The 18,798-nt window shown below is 34.0% G+C and overlaps 1 protein-coding gene across 2 annotated transcripts in view; it reads right to left on the minus strand.

Moving 5' to 3' along the window:
• Window positions 1-18,798, minus strand: part of DNAJC13 (DnaJ heat shock protein family (Hsp40) member C13) — a 63,927-nt gene that overhangs the window by 35,755 nt on the left and 9,374 nt on the right. The window contains exons 7-25 of one of the 2 annotated variants that reach the window (XM_029285572.1): window positions 16,752-16,847; window positions 16,430-16,521; window positions 15,597-15,763; window positions 15,404-15,483; window positions 15,149-15,318; window positions 12,941-13,040; window positions 12,265-12,372; window positions 10,866-11,021; window positions 9,451-9,507; window positions 7,643-7,764; window positions 7,373-7,448; window positions 6,008-6,103; window positions 5,736-5,879; window positions 4,543-4,557; window positions 3,492-3,574; window positions 3,251-3,404; window positions 2,119-2,222; window positions 1,874-2,033; window positions 572-634 (exon numbers count right to left, since the gene is read on the minus strand). In XM_029285572.1, the coding sequence (XP_029141405.1) occupies window positions 572-634; window positions 1,874-2,033; window positions 2,119-2,222; window positions 3,251-3,404; window positions 3,492-3,574; window positions 4,543-4,557; window positions 5,736-5,879; window positions 6,008-6,103; window positions 7,373-7,448; window positions 7,643-7,764; window positions 9,451-9,507; window positions 10,866-11,021; window positions 12,265-12,372; window positions 12,941-13,040; window positions 15,149-15,318; window positions 15,404-15,483; window positions 15,597-15,763; window positions 16,430-16,521; window positions 16,752-16,847 (2,043 nt within the window). The remainder of the gene's footprint in view (window positions 1-571; window positions 635-1,873; window positions 2,034-2,118; window positions 2,223-3,250; window positions 3,405-3,491; window positions 3,575-4,542; window positions 4,558-5,735; window positions 5,880-6,007; window positions 6,104-7,372; window positions 7,449-7,642; window positions 7,765-9,450; window positions 9,508-10,865; window positions 11,022-12,264; window positions 12,373-12,940; window positions 13,041-15,148; window positions 15,319-15,403; window positions 15,484-15,596; window positions 15,764-16,429; window positions 16,522-16,751; window positions 16,848-18,798) is intronic. The other variant, XM_015823121.1, reaches the window with a different exon arrangement.

Below are 18,798 nucleotides of genomic sequence, written 5' to 3' on the forward strand. Positions count from 1 at the left end.
CCTATCCTATTGAGCCTAACTCCAGGGGGCAGTGCTCATCACCATTTCTTAGCGGAGGGAACCAGCATTGTCTAAAGACACTTCTGTGGTCATGCAACCAGCATGACTATACACTGAGGTGCGTGGAACGCTTTACCTTTCCACTGAAGTGGTACCTATTTATCTACTTGCATTTGCATGCTTTTGAACTGCTAAATTAGAGCTGGAGCAAGTAATGAGAGATCACCCTGTTGTGTAGTACTCAAGATTTCAAACCTAGGCTGTCAGCTTTCCAGCTGACAAGCTCAGCATCACAAATAATACTATGCAAAATGTAGCCAAAATAGTTTGCCTCAAATTCTCCTCAAACAAAACATTAAGCTGAAATTAATCCATCCACAGTTGCCTCAATTCTATAAAACATACAAATAAAGCTTATATATGATATAAAATCATCATTAATACAATTATATGTCTTTCATTATTTAATATTTCTAATAAAAAGACTGAGTTGCTTATAGACAGGTCTATAAACCTGTCTATACACCTGTCTATTACACTTTCAATATAAATTGTATGAATTCTTGCTCACCTTATTAAGAATCAGTTTGTTAAGGAATATTATCAGCCGGTCCCGTTCCAGTCTGTCAGTGCACTATAAAAAATATAAGGCTTGCTTTTTAACAGAAAAAGCCTGAAAACCTGTGATTAAATGCTATCTCAGTCTCCTTTAATGCATCATTAGCAACATAATTAAATACCATTATCTTGCAATCTCCAAAGACTGAAAATAGTGAAAACACTATGATGTTTGGAAATAGTAACCTTGTTTCCACAACAATCACAACAAGGCAAGTCATCAAAGCTTCTCATTAATGGTTATGGTAAAATACAATATCACATTAGTTAAATCAAATAACACTCCCTGGGAAACATCTGCTTATTTCCTCCAGTACATATCTAGTATCCCATGATTTCTTACACCTAGAGTGTATGGGCAAAGTTTCACAGTATGACCAGCCACCTTCTCACTGTTCTAGCAGTCAGTCAGCTTGGCCATTCCAGGTCAATACCTGGGAGGTGTGCTTATGCTACCAAGTCTTAGTGGCAAATTGTCATAGAAAGAATTTTTTAGCTTCTTTTTTCTTCCTATTTGTTTGTTTATTTATTTCAAGGAGGATGCAGTATAGGTACATTAACTATATTTTGGATTTCTTATAACACAATTGATTGGGAGGAATCAGTTAACCCTGTGCATGACAGTTTAGGATAAAATGAATGTTCAGGACTAATTAATTTAGTTTAGTGACACTTCTTTGGTCAATATCTCACAATACATAAACTTCCTTACTAGTTCAAATAAGGTTGTGGGAACAGGGACACTGAAAACAGTAATAATGGCAAAGCACAAACATTGAAGAGTTCAACAGAGCCCAAACTATTAAAATCAGCAAATTCAAATGGCAGTTGTTCCTACATATATAATGTCTCTTTGTCTGCCTGCGTGTGTCACATGTCGTCCAAAAATGTGATGCCTCAAACTAGTTAACCCTGAGGTTTCATAAAATATCTTTCAGGGGAGGGATTCAGAACAATGTTATTATAATTATGGCAATATCTACAAAATATATATTTTGGTCTGGCTTTATTGTCCACAATTCAAGATTATCTGACATATTTTTAATGTCTTTGGACACAGGAACAGATACTATAGAAACATCAGTTCTCGTAATGTCCATGCTAAAGAAATTTGGAAATAATATCAATTTATATTCTCATGAAAAATATTCAAAGAGACATCTTAGCTGCTTGCTAGCCAAATTTGGAGAAAGGTATCAATAAATGTCATTTGTTGCCTGCTTTCCAAAACTGCAATAATTTAGGAAATACTTACTCTTTCCAACATCCCTACAATGTATCTAGTATCACCAAATGCACCTATTTCCTCATAGCATCTTCCATATACAATAGCCAGGGCTTGTAGGCAGAGACATTTCATATTTACTTTAGGAGTGAGCAGGAAACGATGATACAACTCATTGAAAAATTCATATCTGTCAAGAAAAAAAGACAAAGAATGAATTAAGACTCAGTCTTTACATCTTAAATGCAACTTTTAATGTTAAGATAATAACTTACGATTTTTTAATTGCTTCACTTTCCTCACTTTCTTCTTCTTCTAAAAGCAACCTCAAATAATAATCCCCTATTTTAATTTCTTCTGACAGGCATTCATATTTCACCTTTTACAAAGAGAAAGTAGAGAAGGTTCTAATACAATATCTATCTATGAGAAATGAAATTAAGATAAAATCTCAGAATTTTTTTGTTAAGAAATTTTGTAAGAAACATACTCATATGTAGAAGAAGAAAGGGGAATACTTGCTTATTCTTGGGAATATGTGCATATTTGAAGAAATGAATTTATTTTTGTTTACAACTATTATTTTTACGTGACACCTTAAAGCAATCAGCAATTGAGTAATGAACAATCTTAATTACTCCTGTGGGTTAATAAATCTCACCGAACTGAATTCATTTATTCCAGAAAAGACATCACAGGAACTTGAGTAAGATTTATTAATTTATTTGCTGGGGCTAACATATTTTTCTAATCTAACATAACTCTGAACAGCTTACATTCACTTCTACAGTAAAGGGGTTAAAATACAACAGTATAATAAAATAAAATAATGCAAAGAAGAAGTAACAAAAAATTACTAAAAAGTTAAAGACCAGAAAGAAAGAAAACCCCAGCCATAGATGGGAAGTCTAATTTAGCTCAGATATCCTGTTGTTTTTTCCCCCAAAAAAAGTCCAGTTTACGTGACTGCCCTGAAACTATAACATGGGATCTAATCTGATCTCAAGAGGCAGACTATTTCAAATAAATGAGGAACCAACAGAGAAGCATAAATTCTTGGACCCTGTAGATGACATCCCTTAGAATGGAAATAATCATAATCATAATCAGAGTGTATCAGCAGAAGCCACTGGACAATTCTGTAGATATCCAGTACTGAAGGCATATGGGGCTTAACTTGATAGGCTAAATTTTCTTACTTTTATAATACTCTCAATGATTAAAATTGCAATAGGAATTTTTTGAATATAGAAAGGGCACTGATTTGTATCTATGTAAATAATTTTAATCAGAATTTTATGTACTAATAGTTTAGAAATGGTACTACAGATCCAGATGACAAGATATTTAGATTCAAAATAAACTAAGCTTCTAATTTCATGGGATAAATATCAGATGAAGACATACTTCAAATTCATGGTGGTTCCAGGAAATGACAGTGGTGCTACCAAGTTCTCTGTCAATCTGAAATGCCCGCATTTCAGTCTCTAAGGAATCTCTTAATTCTTCCCTCGTTTTGAAATTCCAGATCAAATTGGATCTAGTGTGATCTTGGATAAATCTGTACAAACAATGTAAGAAACAGATTTTAAATGATAATTTTTAAAAAATGATAAAAAGGCACACCATTTCCCTCTGAATTGTTTACCGGTAATAAAAGAGATCCCAGTTGGCTTGAATTTTTATCCTTTGCCTTCGTTTCCTCAGTATTACTGGCTTTTGATTGAGATTCTACAAAATAAATTCAATCAAATTATATCTAGAAAGTAACTGTGAAATGAGTTCATGCATTTCATGGAAATATGAAGCTTTCCTTTTATGAAAAGTAGAAACTTTCTCAAAAATCATAAGTTCCTTTTTCCCTATCTGAAGCAGTTGGGTGGGATAGGCGATCATAGCAATATAGATCAACTTTATAAAAGTTAAAAAAACCAGCTAAATATGGCCTTAATCAATTCTGTTTTGTACCACAGATAGCCCTTGATTTATGACCTGTTTAATGAAGGTTCAAATCTACAATGGCCTCAGCAAGTGACATCTTTGAAGTTACAATTGTCACTCCCCAGTCATGTGATCACAATTCAGATATGTGGGAACCAGATCTCATTAACAATGGTTGCAATATCTAGCTATCATGTGATCACAATTTGTAATCTTGTGAGAAGCAATGTCAACTGAGGAAACCAGACTCACTTACAACTGCTTGATTCACTTAATGACCCCGTGGTTCACTTAACAACTGCAGTGATTTGCTTAATGGCCAAAGTAAAAATGGTTGTAAAATTGGATATGGTCATGTGATGATTTGCTTTATGATCACATCAACTTACAAAAGAAACTTGGTCCCTTTGTGGTCATAAGTTAAGAACTATCTGTAACTTCTTTTTCATTGTTATGGAATCTTAACAATTCACTGCAAATGTATGGTATAAACCACTTGACTATGATGTGTGAGAAAGCAACTTCTTTACAGTGTTTATGAAAATAATTGGAAATCTAAGGCAATCAGTTTGGAGAAGAATAACCAAAATAGAAGTTATAAGTTAGCAAGTGAAGACTTCTATATTTTTAAAGAGCTGAAACATCAATAATAAGCCAAACGTAATCAAGCAATAGTTTTAATCAATTTTATATTGGCAGACAGGTTGCTGTACACTAAGCTAATTCAAGGCAGTTTTCAGAAAGGAATAAAGACTCACCATATTGTTTCTATCCTAGTTGTATTTGGGAAATAAAAGGAAAAACAAAATTTATGTTTAACAGAAATGCCTCTCAAATGTTTTAGTATTTTAGAACCAGCTCCTACAAGAGAACCTTAAACCACACCTCTAACTTCTACTAACCACACTGCTGTTGGGAGAGGATATTCATGGAACAAAGTAATAGGAAACATTAACTGGAAAATTTAATGTAATTTAATGAACTGAATATATAGCAAATGTATGAACTAAAATGGCTCCTCATTTTTCCCCACTTATTCCATAAAAAACAGCATAGAACTTTAGGTATGGTCACAACTGTTATTAGATAATATGTGTTAGTCATACTAATAATTTCATAAATTGATATATCTATTACTCTGAACAGAATGGACAATATTTACAATGGACAACAGAATGGACAATATTTACAATGCTTATTTTTATTATGTCAACATCAAACTTTATATATTTAACACACTAATCTATACTGAAGTTGGTTTGTTTTTAGATTAGCATTATGCACAATTCCGTCTTCAGAAGAAAATCATGGTTTACTTATAGGCTATTCAGCCAAAACATACATCACACTATGGCTAAGAATAGAGTGTAAATCAGATCACAAGCATGTAATGTAAAAAGCCATTAATAATTATATGCATCAAAAAGCTACACAAATACATAAGAAAGCAGAAGAATGGAAGGAAAGCAAATTCTAAGACAAACTGAGAATTAAGAGATATTTTCATACACCTAAATATATTAACTGCTCAAATTATATATGCCCTTAAATCAGTGGTGGGATCCAAATATGTGAACAACTGGTTCTCTGTGTGGATGCCACTTCTGGAAATCCATTCTAGGCCTGGGCAACAAAAAATTAGCTACCGGTTCTGCTGAAGTCGTGCAAACTGGCTGAATGCCACCACTGCCTTAAACCTATGTTTCACCTTTATAAACATGTAGCAGTTGTCTTAAATATCAATTTCCCAGCTTCAAGAAAAAATAGGCTTGATTAGGCATCACCTTTAATAGAAGAAACTGTCTTCAATTTCTCTGCAGATAAGAATATATTGATAATACATTCAGAGTCAACTATAAAATCAATGCAACCAAACAGATCTAGGCAAACAACTTAAACAGAAAAAAATCATACTAACATTAAACATGAACACTAAACAGTAGTATTATACCTCTTTTTGTGCTATTCCCATTTTGTCTCGCCAATGCATCAAAACCAAATCCACCTTCTCTTTAGCAAATTTTTCAACCTCTTTAGCAGCTTTTCCTGCAAGTCGTTGCCATTCTGGCAGTTTATTAAACTTCCCATACTGATCCTGTAGAGGAAAGTTCATCAATCACCAAAATTAATTTATAGAAATCAATTATTTTTACCTTCCCCAAAGCCATAATCTATATTTTAACTGTATATTAAAACAATTCAAGAGGAAAATTTCATACTTACATTTGCAATTTTTAAGTTATCCCTAATATGCATTCGGTCATAGTCCTTGTCTGGAACAGGGTCCTTACTGTCCAAGTAAGCAAGTAAACCTGATGGCTAAAGCCACACACATACAAATGATGAACAAAAACCATCAAATGCAATTACATTACTTATCCAAGTATATAATTAATTCAAGATTTGTTATAATTTTCCATAAATTTAATCAACAATTACTATTTGACACCCATAATATACATCTTTATTTTATTCAACTGTTATTTTTAATCAGATGTTTTTAGTGCCATATTAAGTTATCTCATTTTCCATACGTCAGAGTGGTGGCTATCATTAAATGTTACTCCATAGGTAGGGATTTTCATGTGTTTATATATTGGATTTTCATGTGTTTATATATTATATTCTCTAAAAAATATTTCAACATTTTCTATACAGCTACTAGAAATGGTCAAGAATAAAATTGCAACCCAAAACCCATTTACGTATCATCGGGTGCTGGGTGGGCGTGGCCAATTGGGTGGGTGTGGCCAATTGAGTGAGCGTGGCCCGTTGGATGGGAATGGCTGCAGTGGTAAAGGCAGACTGGGTGGGAATAAAAAGTTCAATCAATTCCAACTTTGCGAGATCTTTTTTTCCCCGCGAGAAGTTGAAATTGATTGAACCTTTTTTTTTTGCACACGGAGGTGGCGGAGGCCTAAAGTGAAAAGGTTTTATAAAACCCAGCTGAAGGCCTAGGACTGGGGTGACGGCGCGCATGCCCACAGAGAGGGCTCTGCGTGCCACCTGTGGCACGCATGCCATAGGTTCGCCACCACGGGCCTAGTGTATTTTTTTAAAAAAATCCCACCTATGAGAAGCTACATCTTTATTATATACAAATCAGAATTCTCAAAGTTTAAAAGACTGGCCAAACTCTGGGGGCAAAGGATTCATGTTTGAGAAATAAATTCTGAAATGCTTTGAGCATGAAAGATCTTACTATAATTGAGTGATGGAAAAAGCTCTGCTGGTAATTCTATATTCACAGTACAATTCAGAGGCATCTTTCATATCGAAAACTATTTCCAGCTCTGTCTAACATGTTTTTGCTGAAACATGGAAAACTCATACAGTAGCTTCTGTTAGTGCAATGACTTGCTATTTGAAAATGTAGTTACAGTACTGCAGAAGTGTTTGTACGTGCCTAAGCGATCTTCTGGGCCTTAGCTAATATTTACCAATCTAAAAATATGTAGCAAAAGATTCTACTAGGATACTTACCATAAAGCTGTTTCTCAACTATTTAAAATGGCTATTGCTGAGAAATGGCTGAATAATAGCAAAGTGTCATAAATAAAAAAGCCTTCTTGAAACATTTTCACTTACCAAGATACGCTTCAGTAAGTTCAAAGCAGTTGCATTTTCAGCTGTCCAAAGACCCACTAGATGTCTACTCAGTTGCCTAAGAATTAAAGTGGAAAAAACATTTTTATTAGAAAAAAATGAAGTTCAGAGACAACATTGTCTTCCAGCAGTGCTATTGTTCAGCATCTATTCAGAATCTTTAACTTATCTTCCAAATTAAAACTGTTGTGTAATGTGCCTCATTCGAAAATCTTGGGATTCAATAAATATTATTGTATATTCTAGACTCACCTATTGGTACGCATCCTTTGATCTGTGCTTATAGTAAACATAGCGGTATGCAAGTGGCGAGGTAAAGCACCTTCACTGAGAGCAAGTTCTTGCATTTTAGTTGCTATTTCTTTATCTCCCTCCTTTGGGAAAAATGGAATAAAATTAACCAAATATTATTATGTGAAGTAATTACCTGCACATATAACACTGTTAATACTAAAATTGAAAGCTAATTGCTCATATCAATACTTCTGTTTTATTTCTGCTGTGACAAGAAACATCTGAAATAAATCTGAATAACTTTGGTATTATTACTTCATCTTTAAAAATACAAAAGTAGCCTTGGAAAAAGAAACATTTTCTTATTGTACAGAATTTCACAAAATAATTCAAGAAATTTCCTGGAATAAATTAAGACCATAAAATATGTTATTTTTTGCAATGCCCAATTGATTCCATTAATATTGTGCATTTATATTTTCACAAAAATTGCCTTATAAAGATTTTAATAGCTGCAATTTACCTGCAGTCAAAAACTTCCCTTGTAAGAAAAAAATAGAAAAATAAAGAATTATATAAAGCAACCTAGAACTAAGGAGAAACTTCCTGACAGTTAGAACAATTAACCAGTGGAACAACCTGCCTCCAGAAGCAGTGAGTTTTTAAGAAGAGACTGGACAGCCATTTGTCCGAAATGGTATAGGGTTACCTGCCTGAGCAGAAGGTTGGACTGGAAGACCTCCAAGGTCCCTTCCAACTTTTATTATTATTATTATTATTATTATTATTATTATTATTATTATTATTATTATTATTATTATTATTATTATTATTACTACTACTACTACTACTACTACTACTACTACTACTACTATCATCATCATCATCATCATGGAAGAGAATGTTCCAGAAAACTTTAAACTGTTGTTTTTTTCCTTTATACCATGCCAAATCTCCTCCCGGTTCATGACATTTTTGGGGCAATTTGGTGATTTCCAGAAGTAAATCTAAAGTGTTCTAACAGTGGTCCATCCCTGAATTTTTATTCTGATTACCATGTTCAGAACTCGTTGGTAAGAAATCTTCTTGGTAAGAAGATTTACTTCTTGAACATGCCAAATAATTACCAGAACAATATAATCTAGAACTTTGACATGGGTTATGGCTAGATGAATTTTGTGCAACCAAAGGGAAAAAAATCCCTTGCCCTAATCCTATTTATGCAGGTAGTCCTTGACTTTAAAGCTACAATGGATCTTAAAAAGGTACTTAGAACCCAGATTTAAAATTCTGATGATGGTTTCCCCCCCCCCCCCCCGTTATATTACCTCCATTTTGGGAGCTTGGCAACTGGCCTGCACGTAAGCCCGTTTGCAGTGTCTTGCAATTGCATTATATTCTTTAGTTTCTGGCAAAAATGCCGCATAGCAAACAATGGATTCGCTTAAGTATTGTATCGTTGCTTTATGATTGCTGCAGTTACTTAACAATTGCCACAAAAAAGGTTGTAAAATTGGATATGGTCACACGATGACGTGGATTAATGACCATATTGACTTACAATTGTAAATGTGAGCTAAATTAGTGTCATAAGTTGAGGACTATCTGTACATTTAGAACAAAAAAATTGTGCTGTAAGAATCAAATATTTTCACTGACATGGTTCATTTAAAATAACTGCTTTTAGCTGCATGAAAAGTAAGTTAAGAGAAAAAAGAATTCATCACCATATTTCTTCATATATTTATTTTATACAAGTTGTTTACTGCACAAATGTATCCTATTCTTATTTTTTAAAAAAATAAAACTTTTAAAATAAGTCTTACTTCTATTATTGCCTTCATAACCAGTCCAGCTCCTTTCACAATGGCCATGGAAGGGTGCTGTGAAAACAAAGCATAAGAAAGCAATATAGTGGGGACATAGTGAATCGATAAGTCTAAATCATTTTTATAGGAACTGCAGTTGAGAGCCTTCATGTTCTGTAGCAGATCAGCTCCTATTTAATTCACTTTCCAAGGGCTTGATAATCTCAATGTGAGAAAAATGGCACAAACACATTATGGTAGTTCTTCTTAAAACTGTTTACTTTCTTCAGACTTGATTGTTAATAGAAAAAGTCAGTGAAATTGGTATTAATTATTTATACAACCTTTTGAGTGACCTGCTCTTATAAATCTGGACAGGAAGGGCTGCTTTAAATAATGAGAAATTAATTTTCTATGTTTAACATGGAATATTTACAAGGATATGTTAAAACACACATCAAAAGCAAAGTATCAAACCACGGATTAAAGTATGGTGAATGCCATTTATTTGTGACAATTTTAACTTATTTCATAGCAAAATGGGACTTTGGGGGAAAAGTGGAATCCATAAAAAAAAATCACAAATTATGAATTTTTCCACATAGGGGATGGATAAAAGATTTTCAATGCTGGAAAGAGAAATATACCCCTGATTTGTAGCAACAAATTTTTATATCTTTTTGAAAAATCTAATTCAAATGTCTGCAAGTTATACATTCCATTTATAATATAAATTTCTTCTTTAAAGTATATATTCTGAAGCATTTATTTATTATTTAATTTATAAGTGATTCTGGTCAGTGAACAAAGTTTTACAATTAGAAATAATTAAAACACAAACATTAAAATATATTGCAGCCAAAAATCAACTGTAAAACACATCTCTGAGCACAGAGCCAGGTCTTTTAAGGACTTACAAAAAACCAGCAAGGTCAGGGCCATTCTGATGTCCAAAAGGAGAAGCTTCCTTAAGGGAGATGCTATAATAGAAAAGGTACATCTAGGCCCCACTGACTGACAGCCAACAAGACCAGAAGAATGCCAGCTCGAACAGGTTGGATAGATAGAATCAACTGGGAAGAGAGATAGTCCCTCAAATAACCCAGTCCCAAGTCATTTAGTTACATGATATTAACACTTTTGCATGCATAATGTCTATGGAGATTCTCAGTCATTCAGGTCATAGTTATTCCAAAGGTGCTTTTTCACAAGGCAATTGGACTTTGTTTTTCTCTGAAGACGTTTCGCTTCTCATCCAAGAAGTTCTGAAGAAGCTTCTTGGATGAGAAGCGAAACGTCTTCCAAGAAAAACAAGGAAATCCAGTTGCCTCTTGAAAAACGACCTTTGGGATTTTGCATGTAATACTTTTCTTTCTATTAGTTTGATATACTAAAATTAAAAAAGTTCAATTTCTGAAATGTTTTTTATTAACCTGAAAGAGCTTGAAGAGGGTTCTCCCATTAGATGCAACCATCTCTAATAACATATCAAACTGCTGCCCTTCTGTTGTTTCACTATACGGAGCACAAAGTGCAAAAGTAAGGAAGTCCAGAAGCGAACTAATAACTAGGGCACCTGTTCCATATTCCTAGAAATGAAAAAATATATTCATTTTAAAAGATTTCACAGAAAAAAAATTAAATACTCATGAACTATTCTTTTTACTCCAAAGGAAGATGAGCTGAATATAAAACAATCACTTTAACTTCAAAGGAACAGCAGGCAGAACAAAACCTATCTATCACTTCCAATTCTGGAGATTTCTCTCTTTCCAACAAAAATGAAGTACTTATGTGTGCATATGCTGCACCCATATGCAATTACAAGAAAACACATTCCAAAGAGGTCATAAAAATGAATAAACTTCTTATTAAAATTATAAAAGACATTACTGTTAAATCATGTCCAATCTGTATGCATGAGTCATTTTCGTTAATGGACACAATTTATCCTCAAAAAGGATTAAAATTCAGCCCATGGGGCATTATGATTAATTTTCAAAAAATATCCACAAAATAATCTCAGTGATTGAAGCCACCTGTTTACTTTTAACAACTATATTCACCTTCTATTATACAACTACAATACTACATGATATCTCATTAGATATTAGACTTCAATTACACTCCAGAATTTTGACTTTAAAAACAGACAAGTAAGCTTTTCAGATGGGCACATATCTAATGATGAATATACACTGTTGGCACTCTCAGAAAATAGAAAAGTTTATCTAGTCACAAAATGGCCATATTAACAGATATTAATTAGAAAACATCTATTTGGCAGAAGTTATTTGATATCTTTTGGAGAGGAAGGGTGGGAACCTCTAAAACAAATCTTGGAGTCACACATCAATTTATTTATAGGACACTTATTTTACTTCAGTCTGGCTCACTCCATAACAGTTTATGGTTGACTATTTATACAGATGTTCAATAAAATTAAGTAAATACTTCCAAGCAGTTGAATTCTTGTAGGCACATCTCTCTCAGAACAGCTAGTTATGCTAGCTGTTTTTACTTTGTAATATGGTAACTTATTTTTTAATTTAGATAAAATTATACAGCACAAAGAGATACCCAAAGAAGTGTTTATAGATTTGCTAATGCTTATAGCCAACACACAATTTACTTATAACCTGAATTTTCAAATATAATTAGACATAATTGTAACACAAAACAGCCATAAAATCAGATTTTCAGCATCTTGCGTCTTCTAAAAATCATGATGCAATGAAACCAAACATTTCTGAGTTATCTAACCAAGAGAACCTCTCATTGCATCTCTCAAACATAGAATTTTTAAATATTTGAGTCATGTAAAACACTGACCACATGTGAATTAAATTTCTCCAACAAGTTTTCCAAGAACTTCTTTGAAGAAAGAAGGGATGCCTTGTTTAACTGTTCTTGCCTCAAGTCATAGTCATCATGCATAGGCTATGGATAAAAATATGTCATTAATATAAAGCTGCAATTATGTGTATTATAATGTAAAAATGATAAAGGTAGAAACATACCAAGTCAATTCATCTTACAGATCTGCATCAATTCATCTTATACAACAATTTTAATTAAAAATCCTTCCATTATAACTCACATAAAATATCAGTGAGCTCACAAGGTTAAAAACAATCCAACTTCCTGAAATTTAACTCTAGTTCTTTTAGTTTTTTTCTTCCTAGCTGCATTCACAAAGAGAAAGTAAACTCAAACTTAATTGAAAAAAGCAAATACACATTTTTTCTTAAAACTGCCCTCTTTTGTTAGTTAACTAGTCTCTCCAAATTCCATACATAATGATTTGAAGATCTGTTAATTTTATCTGCATTATATATGGAGGAAATTAAATTGGTGAACACTTATTTAAATCATGTATTAGATTATCCAGATGCAATAACATATTGAATCCAGTGAAATTCAGCATTTCGTAAACCTCTTCATTTTAAGAATCATTGCCTCTAAATTTGATCACAAATATTCTACTATACATACAGTAAGTACTTACACACATAAGGGCACAAAGCATGTCAATGGAAGCATGGGTAACTCCATCATTGTTCCTTTTAAGAGCCTTTACTACCTTGATACCCAGGCGCTCTCGAAATCTATAAAAAGAATAAGGCAATATATTACATATATAATTGTGAATATTATCATTAGTATTAAAACTCAAAATTAAACAATTCCATTAATTTGAAATGTTCAGTTTAGCTTAAGTGAATGGATCTAACAACATAACATTAAACTAAAGCAGTGTTTCTCAACCTTGACAATTTTAAGGCATGTGGACTTCAACTCCCAGAATTCCACAGCCAGCATTGCTGGCTGTGGAATTCTGGGAGTTGACATCCACATGCCTTAAAATTGTCAAGGTTGAGAAACACTGAACTAAAGGGAGATAAATAATAGATCAAAAGAAAAAAATCACCATAACAAAACATTACATATCCACTAGCAATTAGTTCCTACTAAGCTGGAGTTTATAGGCAGTGTAACAAAAACTGGCAACATTTAAAGGCACAGAATTCTTTGAATAGATAGTTAGTAGAATAAATCAAAATGTTCTGGGAATTTAGACAGAAGAGGAGAAATCAATTGTAAACAAGTGTTGTAAAAGAACTAACAGAATAACAGAACACAGTTTCTTTTGCGTTTACATCACAGGGGTACCATCTTTAGTAACAGGGTTTCCTATATTTCCTTCAAATAATGCTGTGGGGACACTGTTAAAACAAGACAATATAAATTGATCAAAACAGTGATCTTGTCCAGATAATTGGTCTATTTGTATTTTAAAAACTGTTGTCAATAAATATATCACAGGGACAAGCAGTACAAGATGCCTTGTATATTTGGAATTCCTATTTCAAAATTGAATTAGCTTGCTCTAAACATAATCGCAAAGAGTCCCAGGAAAAGCCATAGAAAGTGATTTCCTAGAAAGTTTTTTTTACAGATGGAGTCAAAAATTATCTACTATAGTTAAAGGGATCATTCCAACAGGACTATGCAATACTTTCAAGAAAATGTTAATCATTTAAAGACCATATATATCATATGGCTGCAGGGGGGAGGGGAGAGAATGGTTTCATGCGCAAAATAGAGATGACTTAGTATTTGTGCAAATAGAGCTTCGCATATTCACCCATTGCTTGTGCAGCCCGGTTCCCAATGGGCTGCAGACCAGTGTCTGTGGACTAGGAGTTGGGGATCCCTGGCATATGGCATCTACAGAGGTCATGCAATCATTGATATACTAAATGTCTATGGAGATTCTCAGTCATCCAGGCCATAGTTATGCCAAAGGTGCTTTTTCATGAGGCAATTGGACTTCCCTGTTTTTCTGTGAAGACATTTCACTTCTCATCCAAGAAGCTTCTTCAACTCTGACTGGATGATGGGGAATGGAAGGATTTATACTCCTTGCAGACAGCTGGTCATTTACATTCTTTTAGAACAAGGGTCGCAACGTGTCACAACTTTTTTCACATTGCCGGAGTTGGAGTGGGCGCAGCATCCATATGATGCAACCGCCCGTGAGCTGGCAGTTTGACACCCGTTTTGGAGAGTGTTGAATTCCAAGAAGGCTCCATACCCATTTACACTACTCAGATGACCTTTATGACACAGTTAAACCTCCAAGTGGCCTCAATGACTTGCTAAAAGAATGCAAGTGACCAGCTGTCTGCAAGGAGTATAAATCCTTCCATTCCCCATCATCCAGTCAGAGATGATGAAGCTTCTTGGATGAGAAGCAAAACGTCTTCAAAGAAAAACAAGAAAGTCCAGTTGCCTTGTGAAAAACACTGGGATAACACTGATATACTAATTTAGCTTAAATAAAGTGTCAGCAAGTGTGTGTGTGTGTGAGAGAGAGAGAGAGAGAGAGAAAGATATGTGGACTATATTAGATAATATATTACATTAAGATAAAATCATAAGATCACCATAATATGGAGCCATAGAACTGCAATGGGATAGATTTTATAATTCACATTCTACTGACAGTTGATTTTTGACAAACCATTGTATTTGGGATTAAAGGAACAACCCTTTCTACTTTTATTCCAGTACAGGCTATAGATATAACACTGAAAGTAGGTGTCATTGAGATCAGTAACAGAACAGAAGTGAAAAGTATCACAAATTATTACAGAAGATACAATGTAGTAATAATTAGTAATAAAGTATACATTGAGGTTCGAATACTTACTTTGGAAGTTGTGTGAAAGCAAGAAATCCAGCTTTGGAGGCGACTAATCTTCTAACAGCTTGGAACTGGCTTTCAAGTTCTGCAATAGATGCAGTAATGTCACCTTCTTGGGAGAGTAATGCTGTTATAGCATTATTTATTAGCTTCTCTTTGTTTTCGGAAAAGAGACCCTGAAGGAAGAAAGAAAAGTGCTTCAGCAGCAACAAAAAGGATAATCATGAAAAAAGGGGACTGATGTGTTTATTTTCCACTTACGTCTTGTGTCACTGCATGCAGAACTCCACTGTATGAAATGTTAGAATTGAACCTAAAGACAGCATCTGCAAAATTGCCATCTGCAACAGAACAAGTAGGAACCAAAAATTAAAAAGTTAGCTTGCTTTCTGAATCTGCAGGAAGACAAAAAACCAACTAATACAGCAATATAAATCCTAAAGAGCACACTTACTTGGAGGTGCTGCCAAAAATCTTAGATGAAGGCTTTCAACTTCCTCGTCTACTGGCATACTCAAAAGGCCCCATCGCTGCCCTTTTTCTGTTGGTGTCATTTTCACACAAACATCCCTATTACCAGACGCTCTAACTCCATCCAGCAAACTGGCTAACAGTGAATCCCTAGGAAAATTGTTCAATTTTTAGCTACTATTGTCATGGACAGCAAAAACAAGATGCTTTTCTACTGAATTGTATAAAATATGATGAGGCAACATTTGCAAACATAACATGTCCCGTAATATACAGTATCAATTTGGCTACATCTGAAACCACATCACCATCTGTCTCATGTCTGTCAGGAAGATAAAGAAACACATTTTCCAAAATTGACATGTGAGGAATTGATAAATAGTTCAAAACATAACAGGAGATAAATGAACGATTAAATGTATTATTTGAGGCAGGGCAACTGAAGAGATAATAGACCATATTCTACTTCCTCAATGTCTGTATTTATTTGAAAAGAAATGGACAGAACTGATTTGTTTTCCTTGAGTACTGGAGGGTTTATTTTATTTTAGATACTTTTCAGTTATTAATCTGTAGTAAAGTTTATTTTCTAGACTACAATTTTAATTGTCTTTATTTTTTTCAGGATTTGATAAGGGAATTTAAAAACTAGTATCTTTTCTTATCAATATAAAAACATAAGCTATATATCTGAAAAATTATGAGTAACTATTTAATTTTGAAAAGGAAAGTAAGTACTATATGGTGTATGTAAGAATACTACCTAAACTGACATACCAACAAAGTAATTGATAATTCAATAATATTTTAAAATACCTCTCTGTTGAAGAGTATTTTCGGATTTGTCCCTTGATAAATTCTATGGTAAAAAGCTGTGGATTTTCAGAATCGCATACTAGCGCAAATACCTTTAAAGAAAGAGTTCGTCAAATAGAACTTGTCATACTAAATCTATTATTCTATACATATTTAAATACCACATTACAAATGCCAATATTTCATATTCTTTTCTAAATTTTAATGTAATTTATGAACTCACAAATTATGTGTATTAGAGTTGCTAAATGAGTGAATCTTGAAGTGAAGCTGATTGTCAGGTTATGCTTCTGTGATCTATTAAACACTATTTGCTTCTTACCTCTCCTAAAGGTTTCAGTGTTGCAATATTGTATGTATCTGGGTCACGTTCCACTAGGCATGTTTCTGTAAGGGCTAATATCCGTTTCACTGGTTCCTTGAAAATATGAGACATATTTTATTTATTTAATGATGCAATTATATAGAAATTACAAACCAGATTAAATGGAAGAAATTAAATACTAAACCCTCCTTATGCAGGTACTCTTTGCCTTATAACCAGTTATGATGGCGTTGAAAAAAAAGTCTTACAACTGGTCCTTGCATTTATGACCATAGCCGCATCCCCGTGGTCACATAATCAAAATTCAGATGCTTGGCAATTGGCATGTTATTTATGAATCATAAATGCCAGTTACCAAGCATCTCAGTTGCAGCATCACATAATCATCATTTGCAACCTTCCCATTGATCTGTTTACAAGCAAAATCAATGGGAGAAGTGGGATTTGCTTAACAACCATGGGGATTTGCTTAAAAAGCTTGATAAAATTAGGCACAACTCACTTAACAACTGTATCACTTAACAATGGATTCTGGGTCTAATTGTGATTATAAACCTAGGACTACCTGTATTAAGACGTTTAATGTTAACGTATATTGAGGTCCATGAATTACATAAATGTATGCAAATGAAATGCAGATTCCTTAAACTTTTAATTATAATACAACTTGCTGTGAGGATTGATTTTTTTTACATGTTCATGTACACTGTTCACCTTAGAAAATAGTAAACAGATTTTGACTCAAATACAGCTAATACTTGTAAAATGAGCTTATCTAGATCTCTTGATCATCCAAACAGCAAGACGAAGTTGGTACTGATAATGTGCCTACTAGTTCAAATGTATATCTACAAGTAAACTACACACTGTATCCTTTCGGTACATATCAAGCCTTTAAAACTTGTTCTAAAAACAGTTATTCAATTAAAATAGTAAACAAAGTAGCAAGGTAGCAAACAAAGCTGATCTATGTTGTCTTTTGATTAAAAAGGATTTTTATCTCAGTGCTAGCGTTTTTCTCTGAAAGACCTACCCCCAAAAATAAGCCCTCACTTGATTTTTGGGGGTGGGCCTAATATAATCCTACCCCCCAAATAAGCCCTAGTTTTGGGGCGAGGCACACATCTAAAAATCAAGCTTGGGAGGAAGTGGAGGTGTGGAGCTACCTCACAACCACTTACCTTGCAGCCAGGCTCTCCTTGTGAGCCCACTTCTTTTGCGGCATCCCCAGGCCTACATTTCCCAGTCAGAGGCATTTCCGGAAGGTCACTGCAGCTGAGAACCGAGCTATGGATTCAATCCATAGCTCAGTTCTCGGCTGCAGTGACTTTCCAGAAAGGCCTTTGACTGCGAAGTGCAGGCTGGAGCTCCATTCTCAGCTGCAGAATGAAGATGCTGCTTCAGCCACAGAAGTGGGCCGGCTGGGTGTGGTTGTCGGTGCCGGAGGTGAAGGAAAAGACCGCCCCCCAAATAAGACCTGGTGCCTCTTTTGGAGGCAAAAAATAAATAAATAAGACTGGGTCTTATTTTTCAGGGAAACACAGTAATTCAGAATTTTGAAAAATTCTACATTTCACCTCTGTGAAATTATATCGTTACACCAGCATTTATAGACCTTTTTCCTCATGAGACATCATTTAATCTAACATCGTACAATAAATGAGACATATTAGGTAATACCTACTATTTTATATATTTATAAATTATATTTGACATTTTCATTCCTTATTTTAAAATTGTTCAAAGAAAGACATAGTTATTAATGATAAGTACAAGAAAATATATAAATCACTCAAAGTTAGTTAGTATACATTCTTCAATGTGGAGAAAACTAGACTTTATTGCTGTGTTGCTCAGCCACATGGTGTAATTCTGGAAGCAGCCGTTCTATTTGCAATCACCAAAATGAATTCTGGTAGCTGTAAACACTGCTGCCACTTCCAGAATTGCACCACATGGTCGCACAATGAAGCAATCCATTCCAATATTCTGGAAGGTCTCAGAATTCTTGAAAAGATGGGAAGAAGAGGATCTGGGGTCCGGG

Source organism: Protobothrops mucrosquamatus, unplaced genomic scaffold (genome assembly GCF_001527695.2).
Source record: "Protobothrops mucrosquamatus isolate PMUCROS unplaced genomic scaffold, P.Mucros_1.0 scaffold_177, whole genome shotgun sequence".
Lineage (NCBI taxonomy): Eukaryota > Metazoa > Chordata > Lepidosauria > Squamata > Viperidae > Protobothrops > Protobothrops mucrosquamatus.